Source organism: Saccopteryx bilineata, chromosome 3, assembly GCF_036850765.1.
Source record: "Saccopteryx bilineata isolate mSacBil1 chromosome 3, mSacBil1_pri_phased_curated, whole genome shotgun sequence".
In the NCBI taxonomy this organism is placed as follows: domain Eukaryota; kingdom Metazoa; phylum Chordata; class Mammalia; order Chiroptera; family Emballonuridae; genus Saccopteryx; species Saccopteryx bilineata.
Window position 1 is genome coordinate 282,675,104 of NC_089492.1, and position 23,946 is coordinate 282,699,049.

The 23,946-nt window shown below is 44.6% G+C and overlaps 1 protein-coding gene across 3 annotated transcripts in view; it reads right to left on the reverse strand.

Moving 5' to 3' along the window:
• DDI2 (DNA damage inducible 1 homolog 2) overlaps positions 1 to 15,350 on the reverse strand; it is a 44,456-nt gene extending 29,106 nt beyond the window's left edge. For 2 of the 3 annotated variants that reach the window (XM_066270363.1, XM_066270369.1), the window contains exons 1-4: positions 14,987 to 15,350; positions 6,299 to 6,428; positions 3,179 to 3,415; positions 1,393 to 1,519 (exon numbers count right to left, since the gene is read on the reverse strand). In XM_066270363.1, the coding sequence (XP_066126460.1) occupies positions 1,393 to 1,519; positions 3,179 to 3,415; positions 6,299 to 6,428; positions 14,987 to 15,124 (632 nt within the window). In that variant the 5' untranslated portion in view covers positions 15,125 to 15,350. The remainder of the gene's footprint in view (positions 1 to 1,392; positions 1,520 to 3,178; positions 3,416 to 6,298; positions 6,429 to 14,986) is intronic. The other variant, XM_066270364.1, reaches the window with a different exon arrangement.
• Positions 15,351 to 23,946: the final 8,596 nt, after the last annotated feature.

Sequence of the window (23,946 nt, forward strand, 5' to 3'; positions counted from 1 at the left end):
AGTCAGAGGAGTAAGAATGAAGGAAACCATTAATTACTTGACTTTCAAGTTGACAGCATAATATAATGACCAACTGAGGCTTCATTTAAGTAACCAAAATGATGACAAATCCCCTAAAAGTAGCATTGGTACAGTCACTGTCTTTTTACTTATACTAAAACCATCACAGCACTGGCCATAGTGGTGCAGCAGACAGAGCATCAACCTGGAACGCTGAGGTCACTGGTTCAAAACCCTGGGCTTGCCTGGTCTAGGCACATATAACAAGCAATCCATGAACAACTAAAGTGAAGCAACTATGAGTTAATATTTCTCGCTCCACCATTCTCCTCTCTGTAGAATCAATAAATAAAATCTTTAAAATCATCACAATAAGCCACAAAAACTGAATGGGGGGAGCTGTTTTCTTCTGCAAAGGGACTGACTGAATAGCATCTGGCCTGTGACTAATAACGTGACCAAGGTTAGCATTAGCACTATTGTACCTGCTTTGGCCCCACTCTTTAAGATTCAGATTCCTCAGATTTGGGAGTGGAACCCAAGCACCTGCATTTCTAGAAGCTTCTAATGTGGTGCTAATATAGCCTCAGGTGAGAGCCGCAGCATGAGAACAGGAGCCGGAAACAGTTTATCCACTGAGGCCCGAACAAGAGCTGCAGAAGGAAGAAGACTCAGGACTATCAGGTTCCTTTTTAGAGCTCTTCTCCTCATCCAATCATTTTCAAGCCCTAGATCTGATCAGGGCCCACAAATTATGTCTAAGGACAGATTCAAATCAGCCTGGGTAGCAAGCCTAGCAATCTCACCAAACTGGGGGCTTCTGCTTAGTCCTGGGGTCATCTACTTTCAATGACACACTGTGGGCTAGTCAGGGGACTTTATTAAAACTTCAGAAAAGCCATTAAGTTAGGTACCTGGTACCTTTGTAATGCTGAATTAAAACGTGAGGAAAATGGGAGAATAAAAGACTAAAGTTACTATCTCTAGCCTGACCAGGCAGTGGCGCAGTGGATAGAGCGTCAGACTGGGATGCGGAAGGACCCAGGTTCGTGACCCTGGGGTTGCCAGCTTGAGTGCGGGCTCATCTGGCTTGAGCAAAAAGCTCACTAGCATGGACCCAAGGTCACTGGCTCGAGCAGGGGGTTGCTCAGTCTGCTGAAGGCCCGCAGTCATGGCACATATGAGAAAGCAATCAATGAACAACTACGGTGTTGCAACGAAAAACTGATGATTGATGCTTCTCGTCTCTCTCCGTTCCTGTCTGTCTCTCCCTATCTATCCCTCTATCTGACTCTCTCTCTGTCCCTGTAAATAAATAAATAAATAAAGTTACTATCTCTAGTGCAAAATAAGGAGTCAGCCTCGAAGCAAAATGGGTTAAGGCATCATTACCTTATATCTTCTTCTATTTTGGCCTGAGCTTCAAGATCAAAAGGGTCAGCAGAAAAGAGACGAATCCTTTCTTGCTCTCTCCGCGCTCGGTCCTGCTGCTGCTCCACCAGGACCCTAGAAAATTTCTCTACAAAAGCAAGGGGGGGGGATCTTAAGTACCACTGTATTCTCATTCCTTATTAGTCCTTTCCCACATCAGACACTTTCTCAAAATACAACCTATGGTGGCACAGTGGATAAATTGTGGACCTGGAACACTGAGGTTGCTGGTTTGAGACCCTGGGCTTGCCTGATCAGGCACATATGAGAACTACTACGAATTGATGCTTCCCATTCTCTCCACCCATCTTTCTCTCTTGCTCTCCTCTCTCTCAAATCAGTAAGTGAAATTAAACACAATAAAACAAAAAACACTGTAAGAGATGCAAAGAAGATGCCTAAAAACGAAGTGAGCAATTACATTTGCTTTCTGTTCAGAGGTGAGACTATTTCTTCACCTAAACTCAGTGCAAAGCGATAAAGTTTTTGGAAAAATCATTTACTCTCATACGAAGTTATCTATAATATTGTTTCTACTCAGAGATAACTTTTCAATCTGAATCTGGAGACTGGTATCTGTGTGGCAGATAAATGATGCTCCCTACCACCCTTATTCTACAGAACCCCCTTTCCTCTTCCAGTTTCATTTCCTTCATAACACTCTCAAGCTTAAAGCAGACCAATTAAATGCAAACTACTGTTAGTATATCTTTGTTACCCTATGGGTAACATGCAGATAAATTAGTATAGAAGAAAGACTGCTTGCTACATGTTATAAAAACCACCTTTATTTTGCTATTTCTTAAATGGGTGCATTTAAATGTGTAAACTTAAAAGTGGCATCATCATGGTCTTTGGCTGCATAAGAAATGAAAGAAACCAAGATAATGGTCATGAGAACTAATTCACACAATGCAGATAAATCTAAAAACATTAAGTTGAGTGAAGGAAGCCTGACATGAGAAGACATGTGGGATGATTCCATTTACATGAAGATCAAAAACAGGCAAAATAATCTATAATGATTATCAGAATAATGGTAGCCTTTAAGGGGAGGAAACTGACTGGATGAGAACATAATGGAACTTTCTGGAAGGAAATGTTCTAGATCTTGGTTGGAGTGGTGGATATATGAATTAGCCAAAACTCAACAAACAGAATATGTAAAATCTGTGTATTTCTCTATAGGTAAATATTACCTCTACTTACAAAATGGTTATTGAAGAATGAGTTAATCACCCTCCGTCCCTTCCCCTCTCTCTCTAAAGAACAGTTCAAATGCAGCTCCAAATAAACTGTTGGTAACAACCCCTTTCATTAAACTTGGGGTGGATGAGGATGGAGGGACATTCTGCTGCACAGGGTGAAGGCCTTGGACCCGCTGCTCGTAACTGAAGGCCCAGAAGCTTTCCTGGTGCTCCCCATAATTAAAGGTCTAACTGAACAGGTTAGGACAGCAAGCAGTATCTGGGTTATGAGCTGCTAAAATAATTGGGACAAAATGTAAATGGAACGGCTGGTTCAGCTGGACTTCGGAACTCTATACAGCCCCAAAATTCTGTTGCTACCGTCACTTCACTCAGCCTTTAACAGTAGTACTAACTTACCTCCCAGAGAGCAATGATGTGGTTAATAAATCATGTGACACATTGAGCTGGACACACCAGCTGCTTGAATTTCTCCCTCTTTGCTGTGATACAACCAAGTCACCTCAAGTCAGTGTGCCGGCCTTTCCAAAGTAGCTTACCAAGGTCTCCACTGAGCAAAGCATCCGCCAGCGGAGGGTTGCGCTCCTTCAGCAAGGACAGCTCATGGGGGTTGGCCAGCAGCATGTCTCGAAGCAAGGCTGGGTTGTCCAAGGCCTGAGGAGAGGAAGCTATGTCGCCGGGAGAGGAGCGGGGCTGTTGTGTGGCTGGGGGCTGCCGCTGCCGGGAGCTCGACGTGCCGGGCACAGCTATACTACGGAAGTCTATTCGGGGTAAGTCTGTTGGGGAAAATCGATTGTTTACTTTAAGTGATCCATTACAGACAAGTATCCGAAGGAAAAGTGCAGAACATTGGCGCACACGTGGTATGTACCAGCAGTGCGTGGTGGTCATCAACATTCTAGTGCCCCTCCCTTGTGCGAGTTTCTCACAGTGACTTTGAACATGGAGACTGCGGCCTGAGAGCGAAGAGGTGGGAATAAATACAAAAGTGGGGTGGGGAGCAGACTACGGCACAGATCCCAGATTTTTTGGCTTATAAAATGTCGTAGATACTTTTATTTACTTTTGGTTTTTTACAAAAAATTAAAGCTAGTCTCAAATATAACTATAAAAATCTGTATGTGGTTAAGAAAAATCCTGGTCTGCTTTGACATATGCTTCCAAGAGCCCTGATATCTTGTGTACAGAACACTATACATACATATCTAGGGAACAGCATAAACGTTAGATGTTGAATTCTACAAGTCTGTGCTACACATGTTAGTTATCTGAACTGACACTTTCAACTGGGCATACTGAGAACTCTTCTCATAGCCCTGGGAAGCCGGCAGGGCTAATCACTTTACAGGAGAGAAAAACAGAAGAAACAGAACGTGCGCAGGTTCTCGGCTCTGAGTACACAGCAGACAGAACAGGGTTAGACTACAGCTCCCAGGTTCCACACTCCAGGCCGAGCTGACCTTACTAAAATGAAAGTATAAGAAAAGGAAGCTTTACACAAAGGACCCAAATATTGTGTGAGACCATTTACATGAAATGTCCAGAACAGGAAAATACACAGCAATGCAAAGTAGACTGATGCCCTCCCTCCCAGGGCAGGGAGGCTTGGGGGCAGATGAGGAATGACAGTTTCTTTTCAGAGCAATGAAATAGCTGAAACTGACAGCAGTGATTGATGGCCGCACAACTTTGAATACATCAAAACCAATCCAGTGCATCCCTTAAATGGGTGAATTCATGGGTGTGAATGATCTCAAAGAAGCTGTTAAAGTTTTATTTTTATTTGTTTATTTTTTAGTGAAAGAGAGAGACAGGAGAGAGAGGAGAAGCATCAACTAGTAGTTGCGGCACCTTAGTGGTCACTGATTGCTTCTCATACATGCCATGACCGGGAGGCTCAGGCCAAGCCAGTGACCCCTCACTCAAGCCAGCCAAGCCAGCGACCTCCAGGGTTTCAAAACTGGTACCTCAGAGTTCCAGGTTGACACTCTTTCCACTGCTCCAACACAGGCCAGGCAAGAGTTTTATTTTTAGAAGAAGAAAAGAGAAGAGCCAGGACAGGGGGGTAGGACTAAATGAACCCCCATTTCTCCAATCCCAAAATGCTTTGACAGTCACACTTGTCCCAAGTCTGGGGCTATCCTGAAGCCTTTGGGCCTCAAACAGACGGAGGGAATGCTTGAACTTAGACATAAGGTTTCTGCCTCCCGGCATGGGTTCAACCAGTCGCATTCTTCAAACAGACCTCAGCTGCCAGCTAGTAGTGTATAATGTATACGAACTTCCACCCAGTGAAAAGGGGACACGAATGGCACCATCTTTATGAGGTAAGTTATACCAGTTAGCAAAACATATATAGGCAAGCGTTTTTTGTGGGTTGAGAAACTTTATCTCCAACCCTGTTACACTTATCTAGAGAATCCATTCCCATCAGAATAATTTCTATTTTGGGCCTTACAGACCGGATCCCATCCTCTCCCATGCGCACTGTCTCTCTTGCTGATATGGAACAGTACAGAAAAAAAACAAAACAAAAAACATGTAGGTCTCTAGAACTACAATCTCACCAAACTGATCAAAGGAAGGTTTGGTTTTTATTGACTGGCATATTTGAACCACTGCTCTTTGTGGAGTTGAACCACAGCCCCGAGGGAGTAATGTGATCCAAATCTGGGAGGAACCCTGCTCGATGAACTCTTATAGCCCCAGTTCCAGGCTGAATGGGAGCATTGTGTTCTAAGTTAGAGACTGTCATCACCTGGACACCTATCAGCTGTTACCTTAAATTTTAAAACCAAGTGATCTAGAGACTAAACACTGTTTAAAGCAATCTATCAGGGCATGATAGGGAATGGAAAAAACCAAATACATTTCATTGAGTAGTTCCACATCAGAACCCTATAAACTTTGGTAGATCGTAAATCCATGTCAGTATCTTAGGCAAGCCATGCACCCTGTCCCTATCAAATGCCCACACCCACATAATTCCGCTTCTTATTTTGGGGACACAGGAACCTCCCTCATCCCAGTGTACAGATCCCAGATTATAAACACCTACTCTGGGTGGGGCATCTAAGATAAATAAGTTTCTTTTTACACAATTAACAAAATTGGTGAGAAAGAATTAGAAGTTGGTGGTCTAGCTGCTTAATGTTCATAAAGCTCAGTGCAGTGGCAAAAGCACCAAGTTTTAATTTCTATGCCTACACTTATTAGCTATGTAACTTAAAAGACATCATTTAAAATCACAGTTTCATCTGTTAATGATAGTAAATTGTAAAGAGGAATCTCTTCCCCACATGTGAGTTAAGAGATCACATGACTCACTGGTGCATGTGCATGTGCCTGACTGACGACAAAGGCCTGCTTCGGAATTTCAGCCGCGACATAGCAAAAGTCTGTCAGGGGTCAGGCCTGTGCAGCCTCACAAGTCCTTCCAAGGATAAACTGATCACTGCCGACAGAAGCTAACATATATCAAGGGCCTGCTATGGGTTGAAGGTTTTCCACGCATTATTCTCACACCCACTCTAGGAGCTGAGTTTAAGGATCTGTACCCTAGTAGTCTGAATCCAAACCTAATCCAAAACTCTGAGCCACTACTACACTATGCTACTGATGCTTGCGTCGGGAAGCTAACCCATTATGAGACATCTTACTTGGAAACTGCACTGAAGGACGAGGGTCTGCATTCTCCTTCTGCCGTAAAATCACAACATCTCCATCTTTCAAGCCGTAAGAAGCCAGTGACCTGTGGTTGTCCGTGAGAGGTCTTTCAGCGTAGACAATCTACAACCAGAAAAGGTAGAACAGTACAAAGCACTGAGAAGTACCAGGACCCGTTTTCCTCTTCAATGAGATAACATCACTTCCTGCTGCAAACCCTCGAGGTTTCCCGCCATGCCCAGAATAAAAGCTGAAGTCCTTTATCTCCTCTAGGCCCAATCAGTTGGCTTCCAACTCCCTCTCTGGTCTGATCTCGTACCACAATCACTGATTCTCGAATGATTTACTCCCAAGACTGTTCCACTCGCTCTTCCTTCTATATGAGGAATGGTCCTTCCGTCATTTTTATGTCTCTGATCAAACATTATCTCTTCAGACCTTTTCTTTTTTTTAAGCTGGAAATGGGGAGAGACAGTCAGACAGACTCCTGCATGCGCCCGACTGGGATCCACCCGGCATGCCCACCAGGGGGCGATGCTCTGCCCCTCCAGGGCGTCGCTCTGTTGCGACCAGAGCCACTCTAGCGCCTGGGGCAGAGGCCAAGGAGCCATCCCCAGCGCCCGGGCCATCTTTGCTCCAATGGAGCCTCGGCTGTGGGAGGGGAAGAGAGAGACAGAGAGGAAGGAGAGGGGGAGAGGTGGAGAAGGAGATGGGCGCTTCTCCTGTGTGCCCTGGCCGGGAATCAAACCTGGGACCTCTGCACGCCAGGCCGACGCTCTACCACTGAGCCAACCAGCCAGGGCCTTCAGAGACCTTTTCTAATCATCTCCACCTAACATGTATGTATTTATCTCTTTACTGTCCTCCGGTCCCCTCTAAATGTAAGCTACTCTAGGACAAGGAATTTGCTTTGCTTGCCATATCCCAAATGCCTAGAACAAGGCCTGTTAGATAAATAATGCCCAACTACTTGTTGAATTACATGACAAACTAATATATGGAAGCAGTGGATATAATTTTAGATTTAATTCTGAGCAGGGAGAAAAAATGGGGATGATTTATTCTGGGTATGCAAACTATAATACTGTTATATATGTCTAGCTTCCCCTCCTCCCAGTTTTAGCAAGACAGTATTAACATAAAAACCTGTATTAATTTTAGATATACATGACATGATGGTTTGACATATGCGTCTTTTGCGAAATGATTACCACAATGAGTTTAGTTACCTAACATAGGTTACAAACCATCACCTCACATAGTTACAAACTTTTCCCTCATGATGAGAACTTTTAAGGTTTACTATTATAGTAGCTTTCAAATATATGATACCGTATTAAGTTTAGTTACCACACTGTACAGGCACATCCCAATGTGTCCATTTTTTAAATGATCTTGCACAATAGCAAGTCTAAAAGCCTCCCAAACACCACCCTTCCTGCTTTCTTTCTTCTTTTTTTCTTAAACCATCTCCAAAGTTTTATCATTCATGTCTGTGAGTGGAAGATAAAAGCGGAAGACATTCAGAAGAGAACAATTCAACACAGATGAAAGAAAAGAACAGGCGTGTACTCCTAATAAAAGTACTATCAGTATGACGTGCAATCAAACACGAAAGAGAGCCTGAGAGCATGAATGTGGGTGAAACAATGTGCTCTGGAAAGAACAGGAACACACAGAGGGCACGCTATAATTTGACCACGAAGGAACGTAAAACCTCCCTGCATTATTATACCCGAGGGGCAAATTCAGGCTTTGAAAGGTTTTCTTTCTAATGATTAGCTTTCCACTGGGCCATGAGCAAACTGAGGAACATGAATTCTGACCTGGCTCCTACGGGCCTGTCACTCAGCTGATCTCAGCTTCCCACATGGTAAGCGAGCAGCAGGGCTCGATAATCATTACACTGTCTCTTCCAGGCCTTTCTATTACACAACCATTTACAATGTGTCCTCACATGTCCTCATAACTCTCATGGTTAAGACTGCCCGGCACAGAACCTAAAATATACAGGATTTAAATAAGGAAATAAAAAAAGGTCTGTGGTAACGGCTCTCAGATTATGGGGACGCGGAGGACCCAGGTTTGAAACTCTGAGGTCAGCAGTTTGAGCACCGGCTCATCTGGTTTGAGCAAAGCTCTCCAGCTTGAGCCCAAGGTCGCTGGCTTGAGCAAAGGGCCACTTGCTCTGCTGTAGCCCCCAGGTCAAGGCGCATATGAGAAAGCAATCAATGAACAACTAAGGTGCCGCAACAAAGAATTGATGCTTCTCATCTCTCTCCCTCCTGTCTGTCCCTCTTTGTCTCTGTCATACACACACACACAAAAGTTCTGAGAATGAGTAAAAAATTGACTTGCAGCATTTGTAGGTCCAATTATACTAGAACACTATGGTTAGTTCTTTCCCTCACCTGCAAACTTAAATCATCTTACAACAAATAGCAACTGTCACTATCAATCTATTCACGCTCCCTTATTTAAGTATTTATCTTACAGTAAAAATACACCCAAATCAGGCCCTGGCTGGTTGGCTCAGTGGTAGAGCGTCGGCCTGGCGTGCAGAAGTCCCGGGTTCAATTCCCGGCCAGGGCATACAGGAGAAGCGCCCATCTGCTTCTCCACCTCTCCCCCTCTCCTTCCTCTCTGTCTCTCTATTCCCCTCCCGCAGCCAAGGCTTCCCTGGAGCAAAGATGGCCCGGGCGCTGGGGATGGCTCCTTGGCCTCTGCCCCAGGCTCTAGAGTGGCTCTGGTTGCGACAGAGCGATGCCCCGGATGGGCAGAGCGTCACCCCCTGGTGGGCGTGCCGGGTGGATCCCGGTCGGGTGCATGCGGGAGTCTGTCTGACTGCCTCCCCGTTTCCAGCTTCAGAAAAATACAAAAATAAAAATAAGAATAAATAAATAAAAATTAGACAGTAGGCCCTGGCCAGTTTGTCCAGTGGATAGAGTAATGGCTCAGGGTATGGACGTCCCGGGCTCAATTCCCAGTCAGGGAACACAGGAGAAGGCAACCACCTGCTTCTCTCCCCATCTCTCTCCACCTTCTGCAGCCAATGGCTTGATTGGTTTGAGCGTTGGCCCAGGTGCTGAAGACAGCTTGGTTGGTCCAAGCATCGGCCTGAGGTGCTAAGGATAGCTCAGTTGATTCGAGCATTGGGCCCAGACAGGGGCTGCTGGGTGGTCCTGGTTGGGATACATGCAGGAGTCTGTCTCACAATCTCCTCTATATATAGACAGCTAGCAACACTGAGAACTTCTATGAGCAAGCATCACACTCGATTCTTCAAGTCTCCCACTTAAATCCTCATATCCTCTCAAGTCTCATAATCATTTGAAGAGGTAGGCATTATTTGTCCCATTTTATAGACAGGGAAACAGATCAGTGACCTGAGGCTACATAGCTATTAAGAAGAAAACTGGGACTGGGACCACACTGGACTGACTTTAAAGCCCATACCCCTTCTTAGCACCACATAAGTCCAAAGTGGTCTGGTAAATTAGCTGGGTGACCTTAACAAGAGTTACCATCCATCATCACTGAGGACAAATGAGAGGGATCAAAGCAGTGTCCATTGCTCAATGTACCCTTGCCCTGAACACGAAGAAAGGAACACCACCAGCTCCTCACTCTGTACTTCCATTTGACCGATGCTATATACCAGTTCACTGTACAGTTAGCACCATCTTTCCTCAGAAGACAGTATATATATATACATATATATATACACACACACATATTATATATTATTTTTATTATATATATATTTTTAAGAAGGGCAGCCTGATCTAAAAATAAAAATTAAGACGTAGGTAATCAATAACGTTAAACATGTATATGAAATATGGAATATTGCTATCTGCCCCAACTTCCTAAAAATACTAGAGTGGAGAATGTGGGTGAGAAGCAAACATTCTTCACAATGACAAAGCAGCAGGTGTCCTTTCAATCCAAGGACACAAATGAAATAAAAGCTTAGACGAAATTATCATTGCTGCAAAGAATTAATTTCCTTTTGTTAAAGTAGACTTAAGAGTCTAAGAAAGAGGCCCTGGCCGGTTTGCTCAGTGGTAGAGCATCGGCCTGGCGTGCAGGAGTCCCGGGTTCGATTCCTGGCCAGGGCACACAGGAGAAGCGCCCATCTGCTTCTCTGCCCCTCCCCCTCTCCTTCTTCTCTGTCTCTCTCTTCCGCTCCAGCAGCCAAGGCTCCATTGGAGCAAAGTTTGCCAGGGAACTAAGGATGGGTCTGTGGCCTCTGCCTCAGGTACTAGAATGGTTCCGATTGCGGCAGAGCGACGCCCCAGATGGGCAGAGCATCGCCCCCTGGTGGGCATGCCGGGTGGATCCCGGTCGGGTGCATGCGGGAGTCTGTCTACCTCCCGTTTCCAACTTCAGAAAAATACAAAAAAAAAAAAAAAAATCTAAAAAAGACAATTACTTTGCAGCTTAAGTCTCAGAATACATCTGAACGATTTTCTAACTTAATGAGTTTCCAACACATCATGGTTTCAAATTCCTACCAATCAAAGCAAAATGAGTGTTGGTAATGCCATTAGTGATGCTTCCCACCATTTATAATACCCAACTTAAAGGTTACAAAACTCAAAACTCAAGTTTTGACAGGTATAAGGACTTAAGATAAGAAAGCCAATTCCTACAGCTATAGGTCTTAATCTGCACAAGTGGCACAGCTGCTGGTGCTCACTCCAGGGGCGCCCCAGAGACTAGATTCTAACCTTAGTCAACATTTAACAATAATAATTCATACATCTCCAAGACCTTTAAGATGGACTGTCAGATGTACTATATTCTGATCTCTGAATGAGCGCCTTAATCAACAGAAATCATAACATTATTTCGAGCAGTAAGGACCATACAATGACTTCATAATATATCTAACATGTACTGAAAGCCCACTAGGCCAAGTGATCCACACACACTATCCCATGCTAATAGTTTGATGTTACAATGCTGCTCCAAGATAACTTGGCAATAGTTACTCTTTCCAAAGACCTGACAATTCCCTAAGAATTTATCCTGAGAAAATAATAAAAAAATGAAGACAAAGCCTTAAGTCTATCAATATCCATGGAAATGTTACTCATAACTGCTTCAAATTATCCCCAATTCAAATACCCAGCTATAGAGAAACTTGATCAACTGTAGGACACATATATGATGACATATCATGTGCCATTAAAATGATATACAGGTATTTGAAGAATTTATACCAATAGGAAAATGCTGACAATGTAGTGTTGGTTGAAGATCTGAAACTGTTTATACAGTTTAGGCCATCATGTTTAAAGGACATTTTACTGTACAAAGGGAAGAAGAGAGTATAAAAATATTGTATACTAAAAAGTAAACTGCAGTTATCTCTGAGTTATGAGATAATAATAGTGACCTTTATGTTACAAGTTTTCTATAATGACTACATAGTAGTTATCAGACAAAAAAAAAACAACACATGAAAATTTCCTGTGAAAATAAACATGACCCAAACCAGCTATTGAATATTTCAGTTTCCACTAGTATAAAATAGTGTTTTACAAACCACAAGTCATGCGGCATGCAAAGCTGCATTTTCAGGATCACAGTTACTGCACCCTGTCTGCCACATGCCACCTACAGGAGTAAATTAGAACGTTTCAAAAATACAAAGGCCTTAAACTGAAGTTGGGTTCTGATAACTGTTTGAAGTTTGTCCAACCAAGTCTGCATCAAAGCTTCAAACACAGCCATGACTGGCTTCCAAGCCCACACTTGTATTAAGAGATGGAACACACCCAGCTTTAATCACATGTACAAGTAGAAATGGTGTCTATTCTAAATTTGTTATCATCTCATTATAACTACTATAATCAGACTGGAGACGTTAAAAATTAACCTCTTCTGAGTACATGCGTATATACAATTGATGCTATTGTGAAAGACTGGATTCTAAACCAATGATCCTCAATGCAAGATAAAACTTTAAGGATAAAGAAAAAAAAAAACAGAAAAATAATAGAATTTCCGTTTCCATTTATTTTTATCCTTCCTTAAATTGTATTCTGTGCCTGTTTATAATATACATAAGGTATTATTACTTCATGTGTATGTCAGTGATGACAATAGTTATATACATGTAATATACACACATACATAATGCACATAACATTAGTTTGTGTATATAACTTGTTTTACATACATCACAAAGGCGCATGTTTTAAAACATTTTACACAGCCCTGGCCGGTTGGCTCAGCGGTAGAGTGTCGGCCTGGCGTGCGGGGGACCCGGGTTCGATTCCCGGCCAAGGCACATAGGAGAAGCGCCCATTTGCTTCTCCACTCCCGCCCCCCCCCCTTCCTCTCTGTCTCTCTCTTCCCCTCCCACAGCCGAGGCTACATTGGAGCAAAGATGGCCCGGGTGCTGGGGATGGCTCCTTGGCCTCTGCCCCAGGCACTTAAGAGTGGCTCTGGTCGCGGAGGAGGGGTAGAGCATCGCCCCCTGGTGGGCGTGCCGGGTGGATCCCGGTCGGGCGCATGAGGGAGTCTGTCTGACTGTCTCTCCCCGTTTCCAGCTTCAGAAAAATACAAAACAAAAATAATAATAATAATAAAATAATAATAATAATAAAATAAAAAAACATTTTACACAGAGGGATACAAGACTAAAAAAGTTTGGAGACCAGTGGTCTGGACACATAGTAACAGGAGAGAAAAAATATATATATATTCCCTTTAGAAGTGGAAGTGAAGGATGAGACCAGAGAAGGTAAATAAGATAAAGACCAGAAGAACTACCAGAAGGAGGAAGGGAAGATGAGTAATATGGGAGAATCCTGGGAGGTAACGCAGGAGGAGGGACCTCAAGTGAGGGAAGATGATCTATTGGAGGGTAAAAACTATAATGGTGTTTACTATTATGTTTTGGTGAAAGGAAATGACTCAAGTTTCTAGGGTGGATCCTGTTCCTGCCTGATGGGCTAGCAACTGAAAGACAACCGACCACCAGACATCTTAAAATAGATACTGTGTTAGGTTACAACAGAGCCAACACACCAAACCTGAAAAACAGGAGTTGTTTACAACTATGTAATACAGGCTTAATGCTAGTTGGAACCTACGTTTCCATATGCGAATTTGGCTTAACAGGGAAGTAAATGCCAAAATGTTGACCTAGCCATAAGAAAGAATTTGGAGTTAGCCTACTTGTTCAATTGGTAAGATGTTCCTACCATTCTGAGCTGGCAGAGGACAGTGCCCGCTTTAACCATACAATGAACTGATTTAAATGTTCTGTTTCCCTCCCTATATAAACTGTCCTTTCAACAGATCTGCCTTGAGGATTTGCTGACAGGAACTGGTTCCTGAGTTTTTGTGATTAGCTTAACACAAGCTAATAAAAGTTGCCAAAAAAAATCCCTTTCACCAGACTGTGCTATTTGAGTAACACTGTGCCCTGAAATAAATGCTTTCTTGATACTCAGCTTTATGATACAGTTCTAAAGTTCACACCAGTGTACAGAAATAATATTCACTTCTGAAGAAAATATTGACCCATTTATTTACCATAACATAGGGCAGAGCAAGCTGCAGTTGGGCAATAGTTTCTGGAACTATTTCATAACTGCAGTAGGAAATCAAGATTTACATTCTGGGGCTTTGGAGAATTTCTTAATATTTAGACTAGGTCCTCCAAGATCCTCTTATGAAGTCAGGATTTAAATGTTAGTGTGATGCCCACAGTCCCACAGTGTTATTGTCACTCATTCTGTCTGGTGGCAGCCCCAGAACATTTTGAGAATAAGTTACTTGGCTTATTTAAAATGTAACAGGAGCTGAACTTCCACCCAGCAGGGTGGGGAATTGAGAGGAGACAAGCAAATCACAAGGAGAATTGGGGATAATTTGAAGCAGTTATGAGTAACATTTTCATGGATATCTATGGACAGCCATTTTAAAACAAATATCCTCTTAAAGCACTGTGCTTTGAACTGACCCAAACGCTCAAATGTGACAAGAGGGATTCTGGCCTAATACCAGGGGAAGAGACCAGAGAAACAAACAGTCTGAATTGCACTAATAACTGACCACCCCCCCCCTCCAGAATTCAACCAGAAACCGTATGTCAAGGAAAAGAGAATTTTTAAAGGCCTCAAAGCAAGGCAATACTAGTCTTAAACTTTTCCCTTCACCTAGAGTGCAAATCTGTATATTTAAAGGTAAATTACGTCTACTCAAGCAGAACCTTTTCTAAAAGTGATACTGAACATCTATGTATCTACCAGTGATCCAAACTGGTGTTTCTGGTTGGGGAAGCAGGACGTATGGACTCTTGCAAACCTAGGGCTTCGTCTTAGGTCCCCGGCGACACCCCAAACTGGGGATATTAAGGGAGAACGGGCCAAAGAGCCAGAAGGTAGGGCGGGCCGCCCAACAGTCCACGCACCCCTCCGGCTGCAGCGGGAGCGTCTGAGGTCAGGTCCTCCGCTCCCTCCCCGGCACCCCACCCCACGCCGGGAGTGTGTGGAGGCAGCGACCGGTTCCAGCTCCCTCCCGGATGCGGGGGCGAGCCGAGAAAGGGCCAGCCTGCTCCCCCACCCTCGATTCCTCACCCGCAGCAACGGAAGGGCGTGAGGCCCCGAAGCGGGAGGGCTAGCTCCGGAGGGAGGCCCCGCTCGCCGCCACGGCCGTACCTGGCTCTCGGCCGCGGGGATGCCGGACTCGAGCTCGCACAGTGCGCGGAAGTTGTGCAGCTCGAAGTCGGCGTCGACCTGGAGGGAAAAGGTCACCTCGGAGAGGTCCCTCCGCACACAGTACACGGTGAGCAGCATGGCCCGGGCCCGACCCAGCTCGGCTCGGCTCCGCCCGGCCTCGGCGCAGGGCTGCAGATGGCGGCGGGGTCTGGCTGGTGCTGCGGACACGGTGCGGGCTGCCTGCTCGACCACTTGCTCTTCCCTCCCTCACACACGCTCAGAGACTCCCGAGCGCCCGCCCTCACTAGAAAGCACGGCCGCCACCACCCGCCTCCGATTCCGTCTGCCTGCCTGCCGGTCTACCTCCCACCGCTGCCGTCAAGCGCGCCAGCCGCAAAGCGCCCCGCCCCGTCGCAACGCGGCTGCCGTAAAGCCCGCCTTGCCCGGTCTGCTGTCGCGACGCAACGGAGGGGCAGGGCGGAGAAGGCAGACGGGAAGCCAGGCGGGAAGCCGGGAGAGCACCGGTGCCGGTGTGGGAGACGTGAGGGAGGATGGGCGAGAAAAGAGGAGGGAGGAGAGGAATGAGAAAGACTATTAATTGGCTTAATAACTGAAGTTTGTGGAGAGCTCCACAATATCATTTATTCATCCAGCAGGCATTGATTAAGCAAGCGCCTACCATATTGGATACAATACAGGTCTTTGCCCTTGAGGAACTCTGAAGCAAGTACAGGAGACTGAAAACGAAACAAATAGTTGTAAAACCTATTTCCCGAGGTAGAGATTGAGGCGCAGAGATATTAGTTCACTGCCAGTCCCCTATGATTTGGAGTAAAAACCCAAATCATTGGCTCGCTTGGTCCGTAGGACCCCGCTCACTCTGGCGCGTCATCTGCAGCCCCGCCTCCTGAGCCCTTTCCACACTGCCTTCCCTGCCACATTGTGACTTTCAGTTCCTCCAAGACTCCGTTCTTCAGCCTGCCTTGTAAATAGCTTTCTCTCTTGGGCTGCTCCTTCCTAGCCCTGGCATACCCCAGCACCTAGTGCAGTGCATTTATTAGGCTGAGATTCCACTGGATAAAATATTTGTTATTTTAATGGCCTGTATAAGGCCACCATGGCTGATGAGCGATAGAGGCCCAGAACATGAGAATGACTCAGAAAACAGAAACAGAGGAAGGTAGAATGGATACGAGATTGGCATCTTCCTATTTACCCCTCACTCCCCCATCCTGGATTAGGGACCCCTCTTCTGTTATAATGGAAGGGAAGGGAAGGAGGAAACAGGATGGCATGGAAGCAGGTAAGTAGGTAGGTTTGATGGCAAGAAAGTCAGAGAATAAGCAGCTGAACACTTTTCTCTGTAATGGAAGAGGGAAGTTCATCTGTAGAGAATTAAGAGAGAAGGTGGAGGAGTAGGGGGCTTTCCCCGAGGGTCACAGTAGGGCCGACTGCCTCCACTCCATACATCATTTTCTTGTTCAAATCAAGAGCTTGCCCAGAAGTGCCCCAGTAGATTTCTGCTTACATTTCACTGGCCAGAACTGTGTTACATAGATGCAAGAAAGGCTAGGAAAATGAGTGTTGAGCTTTTATCACCTCCTTAAAAGACAGGGACAGGAAAAAGAGGTTGGGAATGGGTGTTGGGTGAGACATACACAATGCCTACCATATCCGAGAAGGTTTGAAATAATCCTTGCCAAGTTGAAGCAAGTTCAGCAGAGAAATGATGTAGGATTGCCAGACGGTGTCAAGAGTTCAGCTGACTTTGGAAACATGAATTAATTTTTTAAATCTTTTATTTTTTTTATTTTTATTTTTTTACAGGGACAGAGAGAGAGTCAAAGAGAGGGGTAGATAGGGACAGACAGACAGGAACTGAGAGAGATGAGAAGCATCAATCATCAGTTTTTCGTTGTGACACCTTAGTTGTTCATTGATTGCCTTCTCATATGTGCCTTGACTGCGAGCGTTCAGCAGACCGAGTAACCCCTTGCTCGAGCCAGCAACCTTGGGTCCAAGCTGGTGAGCTTTTTGTTCAAGCCAGATGAGCCCGAGCTTAAGCTGGCGAACTTGGGGTCTCAAACCTGGGTCCTTCCTCATCCCAGTCTGACACTCTATCCACTGCACCACCGCCTGGTCAGGCAAATTAATTTTTTTAAAAGATCTCATTCATTTTAGAGAGCATGAGAGAAAAAGGGGAGCAGGAAGCATCAACTCCCATATGTGCCTTGACCAGGCAAGCCCAGGGTTTTGAACCAGCGACCTCAGTGTGGAATCATGAATTGATTTTTTTTTTATTTTTATTTATTCATTTTAGAGGAGAGAGAGAGAGAGAGAAGAGGGGGAGGAGCAGGAAGCTTCAACTCCCATATGTGCCTTGACTGGGCAATCCCGGGGTTTTGACTTGGCGACCTCAGCGTTCCAGGTCGATGCTTTATCCACTGCGCCACCACAGGTCAGACATGAGTTGATTTTTATAATGTTTTATTTTCTAGTGCTTAGGTGTCCAGGTGTAATAGGTTAAAGATGGCCACAACAGCATCTCCCATCTTATATGATCTTCCTACAATGATACTATGACATTCCTCCCATTAAAAGATGGGGTGTATGTCCCTCTATTTGAATCATGGCAGATGAACTCTGGCATAAATGTCATTGTGTGACTTTGGAGGCTAAATCATTAAAGCCAGTATAGAGTCTGCCTGGTTCTCTTGGAACACTTGCTCTTGGAACCCAGCAGCCATGCTGTGAGGAAGCCCAAACTACCCCAGATAGTGAGACAGCATGGAGAGAGCAAGTGTAGATGTTCCAGGCAACAAACCAGCTGAGATGAAAGCCAATTATCAGGAAAACCACCAAGCGCATGAATGAAGGCACTTCCAGTTGAATTCAACCCCAGCTGTTGAGTCATCTCGAGCCCTTGATTCTTTTTTTTATTATTATTAATTATTTATTTATTTATTTTAGAGGAGAGAGAGAGAAGGGGGAGAGGAGCAGGAAGCTTCAACTCCCATATGTGCCTTGACCAGGCAAGCCCAGGGTTTTGAACCGGCAACCTCAGCATTCCAGGTTGACACTTTATCCACTGCGCCACCACAGGTCAGGCCTAGCCCTTGACTCTTCCCAGCTGAGGTCCCAGATATCATGGAACTGTCTCCACTGTACTTTTTTTAAATTCCTGACCCACAGAATCTATGAGTACAATAAAATGATTATTTTACATAAGTAAGTTTAGGGTTGTTTCTCTTTTTTTTTTTAATTTTATTTATTTATTTATTTATTTATTTTTACAGAGACAGAGAGTGAGTCGGAGAGAGGGATAAACAGGGACAGACAGACAGGAACGGAGAGAGATGAGAAGCATTAATCATTAATTTTTCATTGCGTGTTGCAACACCTTAGTTGTTCATTGATTGCTTTCTCATATGTGCCTTGACGCGGGCCTTCAGCAGACCTAGTAACCCCTTGCTGGAGCCAGCGACCTTGGGTTCAAGCTGGTGGGCTTTTGCTCAAATCAGATAAGCCCGTGCTCAAGCTGGCGACCTCAGGGTCTCGAACCTGGGTCCTCCGCATCCCAATCTGATGCTCTATCCACTGCATCACTGCCTGGTCAGGCTAGGGTTGTTTCTTACAAAGCAACACTAACTGGTACACTGAATAAAGGTATAGCCAATAAACTCCTTTAAAAAAGAGAACCTTTTTATTGAAGTATACTATACATAAAGAGAAGTCCACAATCTTGAGTAGATAGGGAGTTTTCACAAACTAAACACACCTGTGTGACCAGCATTCAGTTCATGAAACAGAACATTCCCAGTACTTCAAAAGTTCCCCTATCCTCTCTTCCAATCGTTAACTCTCCCTTCTCCACCCGTTGCAAGCGTAAATGTTTTAAAAGGCACATGCTGCCCAGAAATAAATCCTCGAATTTATAGTCAATTAATTTTTGACAAGGGGGCCAAGACAATGTAATGGGGGAAGAATAGTCCCTTTAACAAGTGGTATTGGGACAACTGGATCTCTACATGCAAAAGAATGAAGTTGTATACCTACCTCACATCATATATAAAACTCAAAATGGATCACAGACTTAAGTGTAAGAGCTAAAACTATACAACTCAGAAAGAGTATAAAAGGAATTCTTTGTAACCTTGGATTAGGCAAAGCCTTCTCAGATATGTCAAAAAATTGATAAATTAGACTTTATCAAAATTAGAAACTTTTGTGGTTACAAGAACATCAAGAAAGTGAAAAGAAAATCCACAGAATAAGAGATAGATGATATTTGCAAATCACGATAAGGGACTTGTATCTAAAATATGTAAAGCGCTCTTACAACTCAGTAATAAAAAGACAACCCAATTTTTTAAACGGGCAAAGGATTTTAAAAGACGTTTTTTTCCTATGAAGAGAATGTCTTCTTTCTTCTAAAGAAGATATACAAATGACTAACATGAGGCCCTGGCCGGTTGGCTCAGCGGTAGAGCGTCGGCCTAGCGTGCGGAGGACCCGGGTTCGATTCCCGGCCAGGGCACATAGGAGAAGCGCCCATTTGCTTCTCCACTGCTCCGCCGCGCCTTCCTCTCTGTCTCTCTCTTCCCCTCCCGCAGCCAAGGCTCCATTGGAGCAAAGATGGCCCGGGCGCTGGGGATGGCTCTGTGGCCTCCGCCTCAGGCGCTAGAGTGGCTCTGGTTGCAACATGGCGACGCCCTGGTGGGCAGAGCCCCGCCCCCTGGTGGGCGTGCCGGGTGGATACCGGTCGGCGCATGTGGGAGTCTGTCTGACTGTCTCTCCCTGTTTCCAGCTTCAGAAAAATGCAAACAAAACAAAACAAATGACTAACATGAAAAGATGCTCAACATCATTAGCCATCAGATAAATGCAAATCAAAACCACAATGAGCCTGACCTGTGGTGGTGTAGTGGATAAAGCGTCAACCTGGAACGCTGAGGTTGCCGGTTCAAAACTCTGCACGTGTCTAGTCAAGGCACATATGAGAATTGATGCGTCCTCTCCTCCCCTTCTCTCTCTCTCTCCCTCTCTCTCACTCTCTAAAATGAATAAATTTAGCCCTGGCCGATTGGCTCAGTGGTAGAGCGTTGGCCTGGCGTGCGGGAGTCCCAGGTTCGATTCCCGGCCAGGGCACACAGGAGAAGCGCCCATCTGCTTCTCCACCCCTCCCCCTCTCCTTCCTCTCTGTCTCTCTCTTCCCCTCCCGCATCGAGGCTCCATTGGAGCAAAGATGGCCCAGGTGCTGGGGATGGTTCCTTGGCCTCTGCCCCAGGCGCTAGAGTGGCTCTGGTTGCAGCAAAGCGATGCCCGGGAGGGGCAGAGCATCGCCCCCTGGTGGGAGTGCCGGGTAGATCCCGGTCGGGCGCATGCGGGAGTCTGTCTGACTGTCTCTCCCCATTTCCAGCTTCAGAAAAATACAAAAAAAATAAAGAAAGAAAATAAAATGAATAAATTTAAAAAAAATTTAAAAACCCACAATGAGCTATGATTTTACATCCACTAGGATGACTATAATAACAAGAGATGGTGAGCTGTGGGGAAATCGGAATCCTAATACACTGTTGTAGGGGATTTTAAATGCTGCAGCCACTTTGGAAAACAGTTCGACAGTTCCTCAAAAAGTTAGAATCATCACATGACCCAGCAATTCCAGTCCTAAGCATACACCCAAGAAAAATGAAACTATATATGCACACAAAAACTTGTACACAGCCTGACCTGTGGTGGCACAGTGGATAAAGCATCGACCTGGAATGCTGAGGTTGCCAGTTTGAAATCCCAGGCTTCCCTGATCAAGGCACATATGGGAGTTGATGCTTCCTGCTCCTCCCCCTGTTCTATCTTTTCCGCTCTCTTGCTCTCTCTCTCTAATAAAAATGAATAAAATTTAAAAAAAAAGAAAAAAAGAAAAAGAAAGAAGAAACTCTGGGCTTGCCCAGTCAAGGCACATACAAGAAGCAACTACTTGCCTGACCAGGCGGTGTCACAGTGGATAGAGCATCGGACTGGGATGTGGAAGGACTCAGGTTTGAGACCCTGAGGTCGCCAGCTTGAGCACGGGCTCATCTGGTTTGAGCAAAAGCTCACCAGCTTGGACCCAAGGTCGCTGGCTCGAGCAAGGGGTTACTTGGTCTGCTGAAGGCCCATGATCAAGGCACATATGAGAAAGCAATCAATGAACAACTAAGGTGTTGCAGCGAAAAACTGATGATTGATGCTTCTCATCTCTCTCCGTTCCTATCTCTCTGTCCCTATCTATCCTTCTCTCTGACTCTCTGTCTCTGTTCCTGTAGTAAAAAAAAAAAAAAAAAAAGAAGCAACTACCACCTGACCAGCGGTGGCGCAGTGGATAGAGCATCAAACTGGGATGTGGAGGACCCAGGTTTGAGACCCTGAGGTCGCCAGCTTGAGCACAGGTTCATCTGGTTTGAGCAAAGCTCACCAGCTTGGACTCAAGGTCGTTGGCTTGAGCAAGGGGTTACTTGGTCTGCTGAAGTCCCACGGTCAAGGCACATATGAGAAAGCAATCAATGAACAACTAAGGTGTCGCAACAAAAAACTGATGATTAATGCTTCTCATCTCTCTCCGTTCCTGTCTGTCTGTCCCTATCTATCCCTCTCTGACTCTCTCTCCGTCAAAGAAAGCAACTACCTGTGAATTGATGCTTCCTGCACCTCTCCCCATCTCTCTATCTCTCTAAAAAAAAAATAAATCTGTACACAAATGTTCACAGCAGCATTATTCACAATAAGCAAGAAGTGGAAACAACCCAACCCAAATATGCAACACCTGATGAATAAATAAATGTGGTATTACCCATACAGTAGAATATTATTTGAAAATAAAAAAGTACTAACACATTCTATAACACAGATGAACCTGAAAACATTATGCTAAGTTAAACCAGTCACAAAAGATACATATGATATGATTCCAATTATATGAAATATCCAGAGGCCATGGCCGGTGGCTCAGTAGATAGAGTGTCTGCCCGGAGTGTGGACATCCTGGGTTTGATTCCCCGTTAGGGCACATAGGAGAAACAACCATCTGCTTCTCCCCTCTTTCCTCTCCCCCTTCTCTCACTCTTCCCCTTCCACAGTCAGTGGCTTGATTGGTTCAAGCTTTGTCCTGGGCATTGAGGATAGCTTGGTTGGAATGCATCAGCCTCAGGTGCTAAAAATAGCTCACCACTCAAGCATCAGCCCCAGATGAGGTTGCCAGGTCCTGGTTGGGGGCATGCAGGAGTCTGCCTCACTATCTCCCCTCCTCTCACCTGGAGAAAGAAAAAAGAAGAGAGGGAGAGAAACGAAAGAAAGAAAGAAAGAAAGAAAGAAAGAAAGAAAGAAAGAAAGAAAGATAGATCCAGAAAAGGCAAATCCATAGAGACAGAAAGTATATTAGTGGTTGCCTAAGTCTGGTGGGGGATAGAGGAATGGGAATATATGGGGTGTAAGTGACTGCTAATGAATACAGTTTCATTTTGGGGTGATAAAAATGTTCTATAATTGATTGTGGTAATGATTATACAACCATGTGAGTCAACTAAAACCTACTGAATTGAACATTTTAAATGGGCAATTTGTATGATATGTGATTTATATCTCGATAAAGCTATTAAAATGTTTTAAAGTTCATATTGGCTGCTAAGTGAATGATGGATTTTATTGGGGCATAAAAGGTAACAGGAAAATGTTTAGGGGGCTTCAACAGGAGTCTATATGAGAGAAATGATGGACTAGAGAGATGACAGTTGAGATGAGAGAGGCAGCTGGTTTGGAGAGATATTCAGAACATGCTAATAGATTGGACTGGGAGGACAAGGAAGAAGGAGGAATGACACACGAGTTAAGAGAAAGAAAACTTAAGAAATATACACTCAACACATCCCAGTAACCAAGATGCATTGTCTGTCTGTTGCACCAGGATTCAGACTCACGGTCCTAGTTCCCTGATGGCAAACCATTTTATAAAAACCGCCCATTCTTGCAGTGCTGGTCAACATGGTCCCTCCCACCCACTAGTGGGTGTTCCAGCTTTCATGGTGGGTGAGTGGAGCAACCAAACAGCACCGCGATTGGCCCACCATGAAAGCTAGAACACCCACTAGTTGGCGGGAGGGACTAGGTTGACTAGCCCTGCAAAAGTGGGCGGTTTTTATAAAAAGGTTCATCATCATGGTCCTAGTTCTAGGAATGCAGGGAATTTTTACAACACACTCCACTGGATCCAACAAACTGTGTGGCAGAGCCCTCTGCCAACAGCTCTGCTCACTGCTCTAATCTCCCTGAACTCCTCCTTTCCTACCTTCCCACCTCTCTTGAGAGAACTACTTCTGGAGCAGAGTTCCTACAGCTTTCACCAATCAGCTCCTCTCCTCCCAGGCCTCACACCTTTCAGACTCTGCCCAGTTGTCTCTTGGGCTCTGGCTCTCACACTGTGGACTTCCACTCTCTCGCACCAATCTATGACTGCTATTTTCAACCAGTGTGCCGCAAGAATTTTTAAAACATGTAGTAGCTGACTATTTACTCAGGGACACTGACCTCTTTTCCCTTAGATTGTAAAAAAAAAAAAAAAAAAAAAAAAAAAGACAACAGCCAAAACAACAAGAGCCACCCGGTGTGAATACTCTGTCTTAAACCATAGATACATAGGTCATATAATAATATGAGTTGGGTCTTATTGGTTATGCTGCATAGTAATGTTGTGTCTGATTGGTTAGTTCTTGGTTCTAGAAATCCTTATATAAGGTCTACCAGAAAGTTCTGTCCGTTTTTGGAATAAAACAAAATACAAATTTTTCTTACTATCAATAAACTTTATTAAATAATATAATTGCCATTATTATTAATGATTTCTTGCCAGCATGAGGGTATTTTGTATATCCCATTTTTGAAAAATGTTTTATCTTTTGATGCGAAAAATTGAACCAGTGCTTGTT